Genomic DNA, 16,113 nt, shown 5'->3' with positions numbered 1-16,113 from the left:
CTTTGAAGTAATACTTTAAATAACCAATAATTTGGGCAACACTCTTGATTTGTAATTCAATTCAACTTTTTAACATTTCTCTTTTAAAAGAATAGGGTTGCCTAAAGCCCCTGCTTTTTAAAGACCTAAACTGCATATAAATAAATAAAATGCAGGTATTGTAGCTGGGGAAGGGGTGGTAGATTTGTGCATAAAGACTAAGCGCTTAAGAGTTTTCTACTGAGTAAACCTTGCTGAGCTAAGGCACATAATGAGATTATCCCAGCAGCATGAATATTAAGAAGCATCAGCATCATTTGTCTACCCCAGTAGTACCCCTAATTAACAGCATCTTACAGCATTTCCCCAGATTTGTGGCATTCACTGGGCCTTGTAACTCGAATGTGTTTCATTTATTGCCTTGAGACATATGTTCCAGCTTGTCTGGAATCATTTAAGTGCTTGATAATTCTCCCCTTCCTCTGTTGACATCTGGATAAATCCATTCTCATTTCAGGCACTTTGTCTCCAGTGTTAATAATGGAAGAGGCTATGTCAAGAGATGCTTAGTGTTTGTTTACTCAAAGGAATATTAATACTTCTTATTACTTGCATCATGGCTTCCCAGAAGTGGAAGGCTTTGAATGTAAACACGTAAAATAACCTACCTTGATGAAGAACTCAAGCGAATCTAATCAATTATGATGAAACCAACGTGAAAGACTGTTGAGGCTGCTAATGTGAAAATAATTTAACTCTTTTCACAATTTACTTAATAGGCATCATGTGAGTTTCTGCTTACAGTTAAGGCACTAAAATGCCAAGGTGGCAAGGATTTCTTCACACCCTCCTCCCACATGTATTGTTTAGCTATGATTGAAAGAGATAAGATTGCTGAGTGATAGAACTACTGTGGCCAGCTGTAGGAGGACTGAAGAAAGTGTGACCTCCCGGGGTCCATCACCGTCCCTTCCACATAAGGCCTTCCTATTCCTTGTCTTTACCTTGTTAACTGGTAACTAAGACACTCCTGGAAATTTCATCATGTTGATGTAAACACAAGATGTGTGATTTATATGACACTCAGACCCTGCAAAGGGGAACTCTAGAGCAGACAGGATGTGTTATTTTGCTGTATTCCAAACTGAACGATATAATACACACGATGACTTAATGCCTCTCTTTGAATCCAACTTTCTGAGAGTAAAGGTGTTGTCCAGGTGCTCTGTGAATCACACATATGGGTAATCTGGACTTTGTAGTTGTGGAAAAGGTGTACCCTCATTGGCAGCTTATAAATTATCATTTCAAATCATAATTTCTCTCTTGAGTGGGGTGCCCATGTGTCCCTATTTGCTTGGGACTCTCTCAGATTAAGTCTATTGTCCTGGTTTAAATATTAATAGCACACCCTCTCATTCTCGGAAGAGTCTCATGATGAAAAAATATGTCTAGGTTTAGATGATGAATTATATGCATACTTATGAGCATAGCTACGTGATTCCCAGAACCTAATCATTCCAGCATGCTTTGATAACTGAAGCTTCTGAATATTCAAAGGCAGCCTAGGCCCTAGCAGTGAGGTACTCACAGCAACCTACAGACAGTGCTTATGCCCTATCCTTTCTCCTCATCCTCCCAGCATTTCAGCCCTGCTCACTGCTCTCTGTCTCTTTAACATATGCAACAGCAGATAAAAGTTTACCATAGGTCGCAGGGTCCTTTGACAAACATGCACCAAAATACCAGTCTCAGATATAATTTCTTCTCAACATATAGATGAACTTTTCCTTCTTAAAAAAATATATATCTTTAGCTCTGTATTCATCTATATTTCTCTGTCATTAATAAAATATAGCTTCCTGATTATTTCACTGCCGAGGTTAATCTGTTTACTTCTTTGGGGCATTTGTGCTGTTTCATTTTCTATTTTAAGGTGTTGATATGATTTGGCTATGACACGTGTTAGTCTATAAAGTTTTAAAGCCATGTGTGCAACTGGAACCTAAGGGAACCAGAGGTCATTAGGACATCAGGGGGTTAATGGATGCTGGAGGAGGCCAAGTAGGAAGGAAGATTCTAGATCCTTTATTACTTAGTTGACTCTTCTCTTGGCTGCAGTTACCCATTTCCAAATGGTTGCCAGGCCCTCCCTCCTCCTGGCACCTACCATTTCCTGCTATCTGCTGCCTGCTCCCACACGTTCTGTTCTTTGCATACCTTTAAATATGCTAAGTGTTCCTGACTTGGAAGGAGATGTACACAGCTGTGTACTCTGTGTCTTGATGCGATCTTTTTTATCCCTGGATGTTATAATAAGAACTACTTTTTAAAAATCTGTTAATTTTGACTTATAAGCACACAGCACACACTGACAGACTAGAATGAAATGAAGGGTAGTTCTCTCCTTCTCCCACCTATCTCCTGTTCTCACCACTCAGACAGATATCTGTTTCTTAGCTATCTTTTCAGGATATTTGTACACACACGCATTAATGGATATCTTTGATACCCCAAATATACCTCCTGAGTTCTGCTGTCTACTGAGTGCAAGCCACCAGGAAGTCACACATAAAGACAGGAGGAGGATACAGTGCAATTCTCTCACAAACACAGACTCACAACTTGTCTCCCTGACTACAGTTTCTTCCTATTCCAGTCTCCCCAGAATTTGCCACCAGGGTCATTTTCCCCAAATAATGCTTTTCTTATGTTCCTACCCGTAGAGTCTATGATGTTTCCTACTATCTTTCTAAATTTCTCTGTCACTTTCAGAGCTTTCCTTTACCTTGATTCATTTGATATGCAAATATCTAATATGTTATTAATATTGTCTTTATTTTTTTATTTTTTATTTTTATTTTTTTGAGTTGGTGTTTCACTCCGTCGCCCAGACTGGAGTGCAGTGGCCGCTCCCAGCCACTGCAGCCTCGACCCGCTGGGCTCTGATGATCCTTCCGCCTCAGCCTTCCGAGTAGCCGGAATTACAGGCACGCGCTACCATACCTGGCTAATTTTTTGATTTATTGTAGAGATGAGGGCTCACCAAGTTGCCCAGGTGGGTCTCGAACCCGCGGGCTCAGGCAATTCACTCACCTCAGCCTCCCAAGGCATGGGATTACAGGCTGAGCCACCGAGCCTGGCAATATTGTCTTTATAATGATTGCAGATTCTAAATCTGAATGCTCATATGCAGAAAGATCAATGTTGCCCTTTTCCCTAGAGAAATGCCATCCACAGTCTCATCTCTGGGTCTTTGCTTATGCTGTCTCTCTCAAGAACCATTTCTTATCTCTACCTCAGGAAATGTCCCTATGCATTCCAACTAGTCCTTGCATTGCATAGGTGAGGAAACTTGCACCTACAGGGCTTAAGTGACTTCCTGCAAGTCATGTGACTTTTTTCTGGCAGAGATTAAAAACTAACTCTTAGCCTAGGCCATTGGTCTTTGCTTTAAGTCTCTCTCCTCTAAACAAGATCCCAGAAACGGTATTGCTGTACCCACCCAAGCCACCATGAAGAAGAGAGCAGATTAAGTGCAGTATATTACGTTAGTACATTGGGTGTCTTCATTGTCACTGTTTTAGATACTTCTAGACCCCTCCCTTTACCCCTGTCAAGGAACCTAGTGTTCCCAACTTGTTCCTCAGACTGGCCCTTGCTACCACCTGCGAGGTGAGAACTCTGAGGCTCAGGGTTACATTATGACTTTCACTAACTCTAGACACTTTTATCTCTTAAGGGCCCTTCCTTCCCCCCAAAAATTACAAATTAGATTTTTAACTGCATTGGTATAAAGACAAATATAATCCAGGGTGGGTTCATTATTATACATCACTAATATATTTACCTTCTGATTTTAAAATAAATTAATCCATTGTCATAGGTCCCTAAAATCGTTGTGGGTCCCAGGCACTTCACCTTCTGTGTCTACTGGGTAAGTCGGCCTTACTAGAGTCATATATTCTTGAGCCCAATTTTGTCAGAAATTTGAGACATGGCAGAGAGAAAAAAAGGGGCACAGGTCATTAAAAGAAAACACTCCCTTGTCTCTAGGGAAGGGTTTCCGATTTAGGGGTTGATGCCTCCTTTCCTCTTTGCTTTTCCCTGTACCTTTTTATTATTTTTCCAGAGTGAATCCTTTCTACTCACATTGGTGGTTCAATTTAAGAAGGATGGATCTGTCAGAGCTTGGAGAAGCCGCAGCCTTCCTCAGAAGAAGCGAGGCTGAACTGCCTTTGCTGCAGGCCACGACCTTTGATGGTAAGACTTGTGGTGGCCGCTGACTTCACTTCATTTTACTGCTTCAAGATGGCAACTAAGTTTTGTTTTGTTTTTTTTAAAGGGAAACCTCTTTTACTGATAAAGAAGTAGAAGTTACAAATTCCTATTTTGCCTAATCTTTTTAATCACATGGAGGCAGACAGGCTAGAGGATATTAGTTCCATTTTACAGGCAAGACTGTAAACACTGTTCCCAATAGAGAAGATAGAGCTGGGATGTCAGTCCTGGGCTTCCATACACAAACTGCTTTTTCCCCCCTGACTTTGTGATACATCAGTTTAAAGTAATCTGATTTCACAATGCTTTACAGTATGAGAGTAGCATCTATTCCTGGCAGGTTAACTCTGAAGCTAACCAATCTAATTAATTAACTCATAACCTGGTATATTTAAAGGCACTGTTACACCTTCAACTTAATTTCACAGCTATGTCTGAGGGCCCCATGAGCCAAAATTGTAGCAAAGCTGGTCTCAAAGGTCCAGGGAGATACAATGGTCAAGCATATTTTCAAGTTTAATCTAGGCCTGGCACATCCTCACCAATTGATCAGATGACAAGCTGAGGCAACTAAAGGAAGGGAAGGCCCACTTAGAGGTGGACACTGATGAAAACCACAGGCAGTATCGGACACAGTTTTTTTCAGGATTGACGACCCCAGAAGACCTGTTGCTGGTGTCCTACGTCGTTACCAGCTCAACAAAGGGCGATAATTCTGGAGTCCAGAATATGCAAAGGAAAGGTCAATCAAGGTGCCTGGGGCCTAAAAAGTCATATTGTACTCATGTCATCCATACCAAATCAAGAAAACAGTTCATTCCCTCCTAATCTGGATTTAAGGAGAGAACTGACCATCAAAGATGCCAGGAAATTCCATTCTTAATCCCAGGGGGAAAATGGTAGGCATTTCCCAGAGTTATAGATGATCCAAAGGGCAGCACAATCTGCCACTGTGAAGGGGAAAAGTAGTCCTGGTCTTATGTGAAATGGGGATTTCCAAATCTGAAGTCTTTCTGAGAACTCATCTTGAAACGTGGACAAGGCAAGGTCAAGAATATGACCGTCCCTCTGACAGACGACATAGTGATTGAGGAGCACCTGGGGAGGTGTGGTGTCATTTGCTTGTAAATTTCATTCATGAAATTGCCTTCCCCAAGGAAGTATTTCTAGGAGATGTCATGGTTTTTGTGTCCTTTCCAACTTGTGGTGGCTCATCATGCTACCAAAAACAGAGTGGGTTTTGTCAAGGAGATGGGCTCACCTGGCTATGGATGAACATATCAGTCAGCTCACCTGTTTGAACTAGACCCAGAGTATCTGAAAGCACAGTGCATTGGATGCACATGTTTTTGTTTTTGGGAATTGTTATCCAGCATCTTCAGAGAGGATTATTTTCAGCTCTTTATTTAAAAGCTGGAAGGGGGCTGGGCTTGGTGGCTCAGCCTGTAATCCCAGCACTTTGGGAGGCCGAGGCGAGTGGATTGCCTGAGCCCACGGGTTTGAGACGAGCCTGGGAAACTTGGCGAGACCTCGTCTCTACAATAAATCATAAGTTATCTGGGCGTGGTAGCGTGCACCTGTAGTTCCACCTACTTGAACTGTGAGTATGCCACTGCACTCCAGCCTGGGTGATGGACTGAGACTCCAACTCAAGAAAAAAAGAAAAAAGCTGGAAGGGAAGGGTCAGGGAAACAACAGAAGGTTTTATTCCTGGCAGGTACCTCTCATCACAGTCCAGTTCCAAGGAAAAGTTACAGTATTCTCCACATTGGCTGCTGCCACCTCTAGAATCAACACATGCTGTGAAGAAAGGAGTCCCACTTTGTTACATCTTCTATCCTGGGTTTCAGTGTTGGTGAATGAATGACACAAGCATGTGCACAAGGCTCCCCAAGACTCCTGCAGCAGTGGACCAAGCCCAGGGTACAACTGAACTTGAGAGGGGTGGGTCCCTGGAGCCTTGCTTTGAGAAGATATTAAATACAATCAGGAACAAGAGCACACAAACACCTGCTCAGTTGTCTCTGCTGTGAGTCCATTTTCCAACTTTTCAGTGGTGGCTTTGAGAAAGCTCTCAGACTTACCTGACTCTAAGTGTAGCTAGTGGCTTTTGTATCCTAGCCTGCAATTTTAGGGTGTTCATAGACCCTTCTCAGGGACCTGCACACATTATGCAAGGAAGTCCTACTCTGATTTTGCTAGCAACTAAGATATTTGATTGAATGAGAAGAGCTATCAGTTCTGGAGCCTACCTTATTTGCTTCGGGTGTGATCATCCTCTATGAACTTTTGACTCTGAGCAATTGAGGAACTCTGAGTGTTCAGGGTAGGGATGGAGATACACAAGGAAGAGGAGGGTGGCTGGGAGGCAGCCTAGGCCCAGGCCCTCCTTACTTGGCCCTAAGATAGGTTGGTTCTTCAAGAAGCCACTATTATAATACAGATACCCTCAGTAGTGACTACACATCAAGTCTTTCCCCAGAAACTTCTTAGTTGTTAGTGAAGTCCATAGTAGAGAGGGGGAAGATTGTGATTTAGACTGGAGGTGGAATTTGTACACTGCAAGGAAGAAAAAAGAAAAAAACTGGAAAGACTGTAGAAAGTGAAGTTATTGGTTGGGCATTAAGGCTCACGTCAATAACCTAGCACTTTGGGAGGAGGGCAGGCAGGAGGATTGCTTGAGTCCAGGAGTTCGAGACCAGCTGGGCAGCATAGCAAAACCTCGGCTCTACAAAAACAAAAAAAAAATTAGCTGGATATGGTGGCATGTGCCTGTAGTCCCAGTTATTCAGGATGCTGAGACAGAAGGCTCACCTGAGCCCAGAAGGTAGAGATTGCGGTGAGCTGTGATCATGCCACTGTACTCCAGCCTGGGCAATAGAGTAGGACTCCAACTCAAAAAGAAAGAAAGAAAGAGAGAGAGAGAGAGAGAGAGAAAGAAAAGAAAGAAAGAGAGAAAGAAAGAGAGAAAGAAAAGAAAGAAAGAGAGAAAGAAAGAGAAAGAAAGAGAGAAAGAGAGAAAGAAAGAGAGAAAGAAAGAGAAAGAAAGAGAGAAAGAAAGAGAGAAAGAAAAGGAAGTTGTTCCTGGTCCTGTTCAGAATTTCCTGATGTTGGAACTTTGCCCTCTGGTGGTCTTCTAGTTTGGCAGGGTCACTCAGGCAACTCTAAACAAGAGATAATTGAGAGGCTTGCTCACCCTGATTTGTAGCTTCTTGGTAGTTACAGGCAAAGACAAAGGTTAATGAGGATTTAGTCCTTAAAAAAAAAGGCTAAATTCTACAATAAAATCTCTAAATAAATGTTTCTTATTTTTCCCTCCCCCTTTACATTTCTGGGCTGCATGGCCGGTTCCTGAATTTCAGCTAACAAGATTTAGAAGTCAGATTCACAGTGTGATCTAGCATCAAGTCACTGACATGTCTTAATTCCAAAATGATTCAACAGTACAACATAAAAACTGACCGAGTGTTGTTCTACTACTCAGAATTAGTCAATATTAGACTTTAATATGACCAATTATAGTTCAAGCCAGTTATGTAGGATATTATATTTCTATCACAGACCAGTCCTGGATCAGTTCCCAGTTTCCAGTCATTGGATTTCATTACTATGATTGGATTTTAGAGTAGCTAATTATAATCCATCAAATCAAATACAATAACAGAACTATCCCTGAGGTCAGAGCTGGTCACACAGAGGCTTAGCACAGGTAGTTAGATAACTGAGGACAAGATAATAGTGTGCCAGAGAGAAAATCAAAATCGGGCCAAAGCATTAGATGTAATTGAATGATACATTTAGGAGAGGCAGCACTGTAAATAATTACTTAAAACATAGCAATCTACATAATTTTTAATTAATATTTTTGGCCAAACAATCCTTCTTTGTAGAAATTCACTGGCAGGAAAAAGACAAGGGTCAGCAAAAATTATTCATCTTCCCAGGGTAGCAGACAATGGAGTTTGCTTTTTTGAACTCAGGTCAAATGGAAGCAGTGTGACAATGATTATTTGGTGAGTAGTCTTGGTTCACATTCCCTGTCCTTGACCATCTCTCTGGCTGTGTAATTAAAGCAAATCACTTCATCTTACTGAATCTTGGTTTCCTTATCTGTCAAATAGGGGTAATAATACTTGCCCTGCCCACCTTTCCTCTATTGCTATGAGGATCAAATGAGACTTTAACTGTGAGGAACAAATAGAATGCATTATTATGATACCTGGGAATGAAAACTAGAATTGCTGGGTGTCAGAGAGGAAACCCAGGTGGTGTTAGAGATAAAGACAAAATACTATTCAAAAGCCAAATGTAAATGATTTTTATATTAGAACAGGTGAACAATCTGTTTATAATCGTTATAACATTGAATATAGTATAAACCAAATGTCTTTTTAAAAAAAATTCAAAAGAAATGCTTCAGGCTGGGCTCTGTGGCTCAGCCTATAATCCCAGCACTTTGGGAGGCCAAGACGAGTGGATTGCCTGAGCCCGCGGGTTCGAGATCAGCCCGGGCAACTTGGTGAGACCTCGCCTCTACAATAAATAAATAAATGAGCTGGGTGTGGTAGCATGCGCCTGTAGTTTCAGCTACTTGGAAAACTGAGGTGGAAGGAACACCAGAGCCCAGCAGGTCTAGTCAGGCGTGTCCGTGAGTGTGCCACTGCCCTCCCGCCTGGGTGACAGAGTGAGACTCCAACTCAAAAAAACCACAAAAAACAATGCTTCAAATAGATAACAGTCGTTATCTGAGTTATTTGATGATAAGTGATTACAACATTTTTTTCTTTATACATTTCTCTACTTTTTGAGTTTTCCCCAATAAATACATGCTATCTTTATATTGAAAAAGGTATTTTACCATCTAAAAATATTAAACCATAAAGGAAGAGGCCTACTTTACAAACGAGAAAACAAAGGCTCAAAGAGATGAAGTGATTGCTTAAGGTATCTTGTTACTAGCAAAGCCTGTACTAAAATCCACATTGCCTGAGTTTAATCTGTTGCTGCCTGCATTTCCAACTTGGCATTGTTCATGAGTACAAGAAATTAAAAGTTGACTGAGTTCATTTACTTCATCTTTAAAAACATCCCCGTCAGGAACTGGGTCTCCCCACAAGAAAAGGTTTTTTTTTTTTCTTTTTGAAAATTCTTATCTCCCACCAAGTGTTTCCAGGAATGATAAAGAGTCCATCATGATGCATATGGTTAGCCCCCTCCTTGGGAGAAGTATTGCAGGGAAAAGCTAAGGATATGTCAGAGGAAGCAGGCTGCAATGGAAGAGCACTGATTCAGAAGGTGGGTCATTTATTTCTAGAATCATTATTCTAATGACTGCTACTAAATAGCTATGTGACTATGGGCAACTCTCTTCTCTCTCTTTTTTTTCTTTTCTTTTTTGAGTCATGGTCTCATTCTGTTGCCCAGGCTGGAGTGCAGTGTTCCTGGCTCACAGCAGCTTTGACCACCTGGGCTCAAAAGACCCTCCTGCCCCCACCTCCCAAGTAGCTGGGACTACAGGTGCACACCCACCACACCGGCTAATTTTTTGATTTTTTTGTAGAGATGAGGGCTTGCAATGTTGCCTAGGCTGATCTCAAACTCCTGGGCTTAAACAATTCTATCACCTTGACTTCCCAAAGTGCTGGAATTACAAGCATGAATCACTATGCCTAGCCTCCACATTCTTTTTCTAAAGAGAGAGAAAGAAAGAGAAAAACTGAGGGGAAGAGAGAGGTAGAGAGAGAGGTGGGGGTGGAGGAGGGAGGAGAGAAAGAAAGAAAGAAAGAAAGAAAGAAAGAAAGAAAGAAAGAAAGAAAGAAAGAAAGAAAGAAGCAATCTTCAAGTTTCTTTCAAGTAATAACATTTGACTTAAAATGCAGAACATTTACCTTAAACACACACATAGAAAGTAAGTTAAATGGGTGCTTTTCAAAAACAAGCATGTTTTCATAGACATAACACAAAGCAAAATCAGTTTTTGCATAAAGGGACCAAAATAATGAATATAATGCAAAGCCAGTATTTAAAAACACAAAAGATAAGTAGAAACCAAATGCACAATCAGTTAGATGGAAATATAAAATTCTCTTGCCAAGCAGTTTTAGGGGTGAATTGCTTGTAATCAGGGAAACAAGGAAGGAAGCATACATTGCAGATTGTGATAGCAAGAAAGCAGTGAGTGACCAAATTCTTTGCAGAAACAAGCATGGCTGAAGAAAGGGTGAATGGTGTCCAATTTCATCTTCTAAGCACACTTTCCTTCCCCAGTCCTGTTGTCCACTTCACCTCTGGGGAAGCATCTGGGAGTGGCCACCTGTCCTGCCTCAGTGAGACCTCTAGATTTTGGGATTTACATCAGAGGTGGTGGCCGTAATTGAGTTTGCTTAACCTTTCACGCTGTGTTTGAGTAGGGTTTTCACTTGTGTCTCCTGCAGCCATCTGCTAACATTTTTCCTCTTCCAGCCAAATGTTCTTCCCTTTCCCTTCCCCTCATTCCCTCTTCCCCTAACCTGAGGAGTCCCCACCCGGGACTTCTGTGAGCGTCTGCTAAGACTTATTTTCTTGTAAATGTATATTTCTCATTCCTCTTCACTGGCTATCTGCTTCAGATGGGAGAGGAGAAGAAGTTGCCTCAGGTGTTCATTAAGAGTTCTGGCTCATTTTGCTCCAAACCTCTTATGGGATCATTGCTTCATTGTAGGGCTGCTTTGCTTGGGTATGGGACATGGGGGCGAGGAGGCTGAAGAGAGAATAGTAATATATGGGGGAAATAATATGTCTGTTATGTTGTATGATAGAAGTAACCAATATTTTCTCTCCTCAATCCCCCCCTCCAACTCTACCACATAATTCTTTTAGCAGAATTTTATTCCAAGATACGCGGATATATGGGTGTAAAGGTCTAAAGAAACTCCAGAGGACATAGCCACCAACCTAAATTTCCACTTAGCTGTTGCCAGATCTTTCTGAGTGAAGTATCTTTGGAGAGGAGCCGGGAAGGGGTTGCCTTGGCAACCGCCCAGGGCCTGGAATTTTGAGTGGAGGTTAAGTGTTGGGGTTGGGAGGGGTGGATACAGTTTTGGCAGGTGATGACAGGTAACTTTCTTGTAGCAAAATGGTCTATGACTTTCCCAAGCTTCTGCTTGCTGAAATGTTTCTTGTTCCTACAGTCATTGTGTGGGTGTAACTTCAGGGTAAGCTGCCATGATTTTATCTAACTTTGCAGTTTCCTATAGTCAACAAGCAAACTTAACAGAAATGAGATCATATCTATCAGTGTGAAAGTGTCCAGTATTAATTTCTGTAAGTATAGTATCATAGTTATAATCTTTTTTTTTTTTTTTTATCTCTACAGGGAAGAAAAAATGCTGGGTCCGGGATGGTGAGAAAGCTTATGTTGAGGCTGAAGTAAAAGGGACTGAAGATGATGGAACAATCATTGTTGAGACTGCAGATGGAAAGGTAAAGGAATCTTTCTTTCATTGTGGGGATGACTATGTTCTCTATTTATTCAAATAATTAAGTATCTCCTTTCTATAATATTTTAATTAAAAACCTGGGGTAGGAGATGCCACTGACACTCTTTGGAGTCCTCATGCATCTTTAAGAAGCACCTCCACTTTCCACCAACGACTTAATGAAGACCATTGAATAAGTCAGAGTAAAATGATTGCCAAAGGCAAAGATCATCGACTCTTGAACTCAAAATGATTTTCACTTCTTCTATCAATGTTTCGAGTTTTTTTTTTATTTTAAAGGTCACCTTTGGAGAGAATGATGACCCAAGGAATTATGAAGCAAGCTGTGTTTGTAGGATCAAGAAGAGATATATGATTTGAATAAAAATAGCACAGTGTTACAGAAGCCAAGAGTTGAGGAAATAGCCAGTGACGTCAAATGCTGGAGAAAGAGACTAAAAGAGAGGCAAAACCTTGGATTTCAGAACTAGGAGGTCACCTATGACTTTTGAAAGAGAAGGTTAGTTCTAGTGTTGGGGCATAAGCTAGGCTGTAAGGTTCACAGAGGGAATGTGTAGTGAAGCCACAACCCCTTCTCCTTGTCATCAAGGGTTAGGCCACAACCCCTTCTCCTTGTCATCAAGGCATTCAGTGCAGCAGGCTATTATTGAGAAGGTGGTTCACTCTTAGAACCTTTGTCTCAATTACCAACCTCGTGTTACCTGCCAACTCTGTGGTGTGAGCTGAACCCCATTTCTGCCTCGATTCAATGAACACTTCCTTACAGTTGACTCCCTGCCCATATTCACTTCTCTACACTCCTTTCAATTCTTCCCCTTAATTCCATAACAAACCACATCCTATATCAAAGGGGTATAGCTGTTATCAAGAAAGTTTGTCTTTTTTCATGATCTTATCTTTGGTTTTGGACAATCTATAATCAAAAGCATTGCCATTTGAGTTATAAAATTCTGGAGGCTGCTAGTAAACTACCACTTAGGGTATTTTAATATACCTTTCTCACAGTCAATATGTGTATGTAAAAGAAAACACAAATTAGGTATATTTTATATAACTAACAAAATTTTTAAAAACTCGATCCTTTTCAACAGGAACATAAATAGATAAGCACAGGAAAATTCAGAATGTTCTAAATTAGTCAACTAAAGGAACAGATGGACTCAATTAAAGCCATTTAGCCTTGAGACAATATTTTATTAGAAAAGAGAAAGCTGATTTGAACATATCCTTTCCATCATTGTTCATGCCAACTTTTAGAAAAACAACTTTATTGAGACAAAATTGCCATGCCATATAGTTCACCACTTTAAAGTGTACAATTCCATGGTTTTCAATATATTTACAGAATTGTGCAACCATCACTGTAACTTAATTTTTAAATATTTTTATCATCCTAAAAAGAAACCTTGTGTCCATTAGCAGTCACTCTCCTTCCCCCTTTCCTATCAGCCCCAGGCAACCACTGAGGTACTTTTTGTCTCTATAGATTTGTCTATTCTGGCCATTTCAGATAAATGAGATCATACATTAGGTGGCCTTTTGTGTCTGACTTCTTTCACTTAGCATAATGTGTTTGAGCTGCATTCATGTTGTAGCCTAAATAAGTACTTTATTCCTTTTTATGACTGAATAATATTCCACTGTATGAATATACCATATGCTGTTTGCACGTTCATCAGTTGATTATTTGGGTTATTTCTATATTACAGTCATTATGAATAATGCTGCTATGAACATGCACATGTAAGTTTTGTGTGGGTGTACGCTTTCATTTCTTTAGGGTGTATATCCAGGAGTGGAGTTGCTGGGTCATATGGTGATTCTATGTTTAGCATTTTGAGGAACTAACAAACTTTTCCCCAAAGTGCCTGTACCATTTTGCATTTCTACCAGCAACATATAAGGGTTACAATTTTTCTGTATCTTCACCAACATGTTTTATTATAGCCATTCTAGTGGCTATAAAATTGTATTTTCATGTGATTTTAATTTGCAGTGTCCTAATGACTAATGATGTTGAGCATCTTTTCATGTACTTATTGGCCGTCTGTATATTTTCTTCTGAGAAAGGTCTATTCAAGCCCTTTGCCATTTTATTTTTTCACTTCCTTTATAAAAAAAAGGAGCCCATTTTTAAATTGGGCTATCTCTTCATTATTGAGTTGTAAGAGTTCTTTCCACCTTCTTTATGCAAGTCAAGTCCTGTATCAGACATATTATTTACAAATATTTTCTACTGGTTTGTACATTGTTTTCTCATTTTCTTAATGATATTCAACTCAATTTTATTAGACCTCCATATGTGAAGGTCACTCTTCTGAGCACGTTCTTCAAAACACTGTCTCTTCAACAGTATATAAAGTGATTTGTGAACTTAATATACTTGCAACTATAATTTTGAAAATAAATCATAGGAAGAAGAGCATGAACGTCATGAATGCAGAAAGAAAGAGAAGTCTAAAGGTCCTGCTGGTCCTTGTTTCATGTGATGAAGGTCCCATTCCTTCAGCCTTACTCTGTATCCCCTTGGCACCAGGTTTCCTCTTCCTCATGTTAGAAGTGACTCCATTTTCAGCCACCTTTGGTCTTTGTTACATTAGCAAAGGCAGTAAATCCAGTGGGTATAAAGTACTACTGGTTGAAGAAAGTTGGTAATGAAAGAATACAGAAAAATAGAATCAGGGCAAAGGGGAGGTTTTGAAATGTAAGAGACCTGGTTATGTTCTGTATGCATTTGAAGGCAGATGAGGAGTTCTTGAAATACAGAAATTGAAGGGACTCAAAAGAAAAGGAATTACTGTTAGAATGATGTTAAAGAAGACCGTGGATAGGAATAAATCAAGAATATAAAATGTGAGAGCCTTGGAAAAAAAAAACCATCACCAACCGAGATTAAGTGGGGATAATCAGTTAACACCAATATTTATTAATCAAGGAAAAGGGCAATAGAACACGGGTTAGGAGACCTTTTAGAAGAACCCCATGCAACTATTTGATACTAGAAATGCATCCATATTAATTAAGATATTAATAATTATTGAGTACTTATCACGTTTCAAGCATTGCAATTGGTGTTTTAATAACTACAGAAGAAGACAACTTTAAAACTCCTTAAGGTACTTATCTGATGAGGTAATAGTCTAACACTGTCAATTATTACAACATATGCAAGAGTATTAATGTAAAGACAGTACAGTTGGTAAGACTTAACAAAGCTGGGGTAGTTGGGCAAGGTTTGAGGGAGAAGACAGGTTTCAAAGTAAGTTTGGAAGTCTAAGGTCTGCCTCCTTGATCTTCCACTCCAAGTTTCTTCTTCTAAACCTTTAAGATATGTTGGGACAGCAAGAGAGGGGTCAGATATACATAATATGATGTATAGACCCTTAAAGAGAATCAGGGTCAGTAAGAAGCCACAAAATTAGGGAACTGCAAGATAGAAAATTTAATATAACAAAAATACTATGTTTACTTCATCTTCAGGGAAGAATAGGGTTTTGACAGGGAGAACACCTGTATCTTTCATGACAGTTGGCATAATCTCTTCTGGCTCTATCTCCTAATGAGACCTTATTTTTTCTTTCTAACTCTAATATTGCATGGGGAAATTAATAAACATAGGAGAAATAGGAGAATACAAGGGGGGACCCCCAAAACCTGGAATTTATGTATAAAAAATTGTGTACTTATTCTTACATGTTTAAACTTCAGTCACCTTCAAAGTACTCTCCATTTGATACAATATATCTATGCAGATGCTTTTCCCACGGCTCAGAATAGTTGGTTTTTTTTTTTTTGAGTCTCACTCCATTGCCCAGGCTGGAGAGCCGTGGCCCGCTCACGGCCACCCCAGCATAGACCCACTGGGCTCTGGTGATCCTTCCGCCTCAGTCTTCCAAGTAGCCAGAACCATAGGCGCGCCCTACCATGCCTGGCTAATTTTTTGATTTATTGTAGAGATGAGGTCTCGCCAAGTTGCTCGGGCTGGTCTCGAACCCGTGGGCTCAGGCAATCCACTTGCCTTGGCCTCCCAAAGTGCTGGGATTACAGGTTAAGCCACCGAGCCCAGCCAAAATAGTATTTGAACTTGTCAATTTTGATGCCTTTTAGTGCTTCGATCATTTTTGTTTCACCTCTTCACATTGACAAACATTTCCCTTTGAGGACTTTTTTCATTCAGGGAAACAAACAAACGAAAAAGTTGCTCAGGGCAAGATTGGGTGAATAAGGAGGTTGGGGCATGGGGGTCATGGCAGTTTTTGGTCAAAAACTGGTGAACACTCAGCAGCGTGTGGGCAGGCGTGCTTGTAAATCACACATGATGAAATGGGCAAATGTGTTGACTCTCCAAAAAGAAACTCAATGAAGCTGAATGCAG

The 16,113-nt window shown here is 40.4% G+C and overlaps 1 protein-coding gene across 1 annotated transcript in view; it reads left to right on the top strand.

The window, feature by feature from the left end:
- Positions 1-4,154: 4,154 nt before the first annotated feature.
- Positions 4,155-16,113, top strand: part of MYH15 (myosin heavy chain 15) — a 140,396-nt gene continuing 128,437 nt past the window's right edge. Inside the window, exons 1-2 of the mRNA XM_008048571.2 lie at positions 4,155-4,242; positions 11,615-11,721. Coding sequence (XP_008046762.1) covers positions 4,155-4,242; positions 11,615-11,721 — 195 coding nt within the window. The remainder of the gene's footprint in view (positions 4,243-11,614; positions 11,722-16,113) is intronic.

Source organism: Carlito syrichta, unplaced genomic scaffold, assembly GCF_000164805.1.
Source record: "Carlito syrichta isolate Samal-C Ts95f unplaced genomic scaffold, Tarsius_syrichta-2.0.1 Scaffold125966, whole genome shotgun sequence".
Lineage (NCBI taxonomy): Eukaryota > Metazoa > Chordata > Mammalia > Primates > Tarsiidae > Carlito > Carlito syrichta.
The sequence above is the reverse complement of the archived record's forward strand: the minus strand, read 5'-3'. Positions and strand labels throughout refer to the sequence as shown.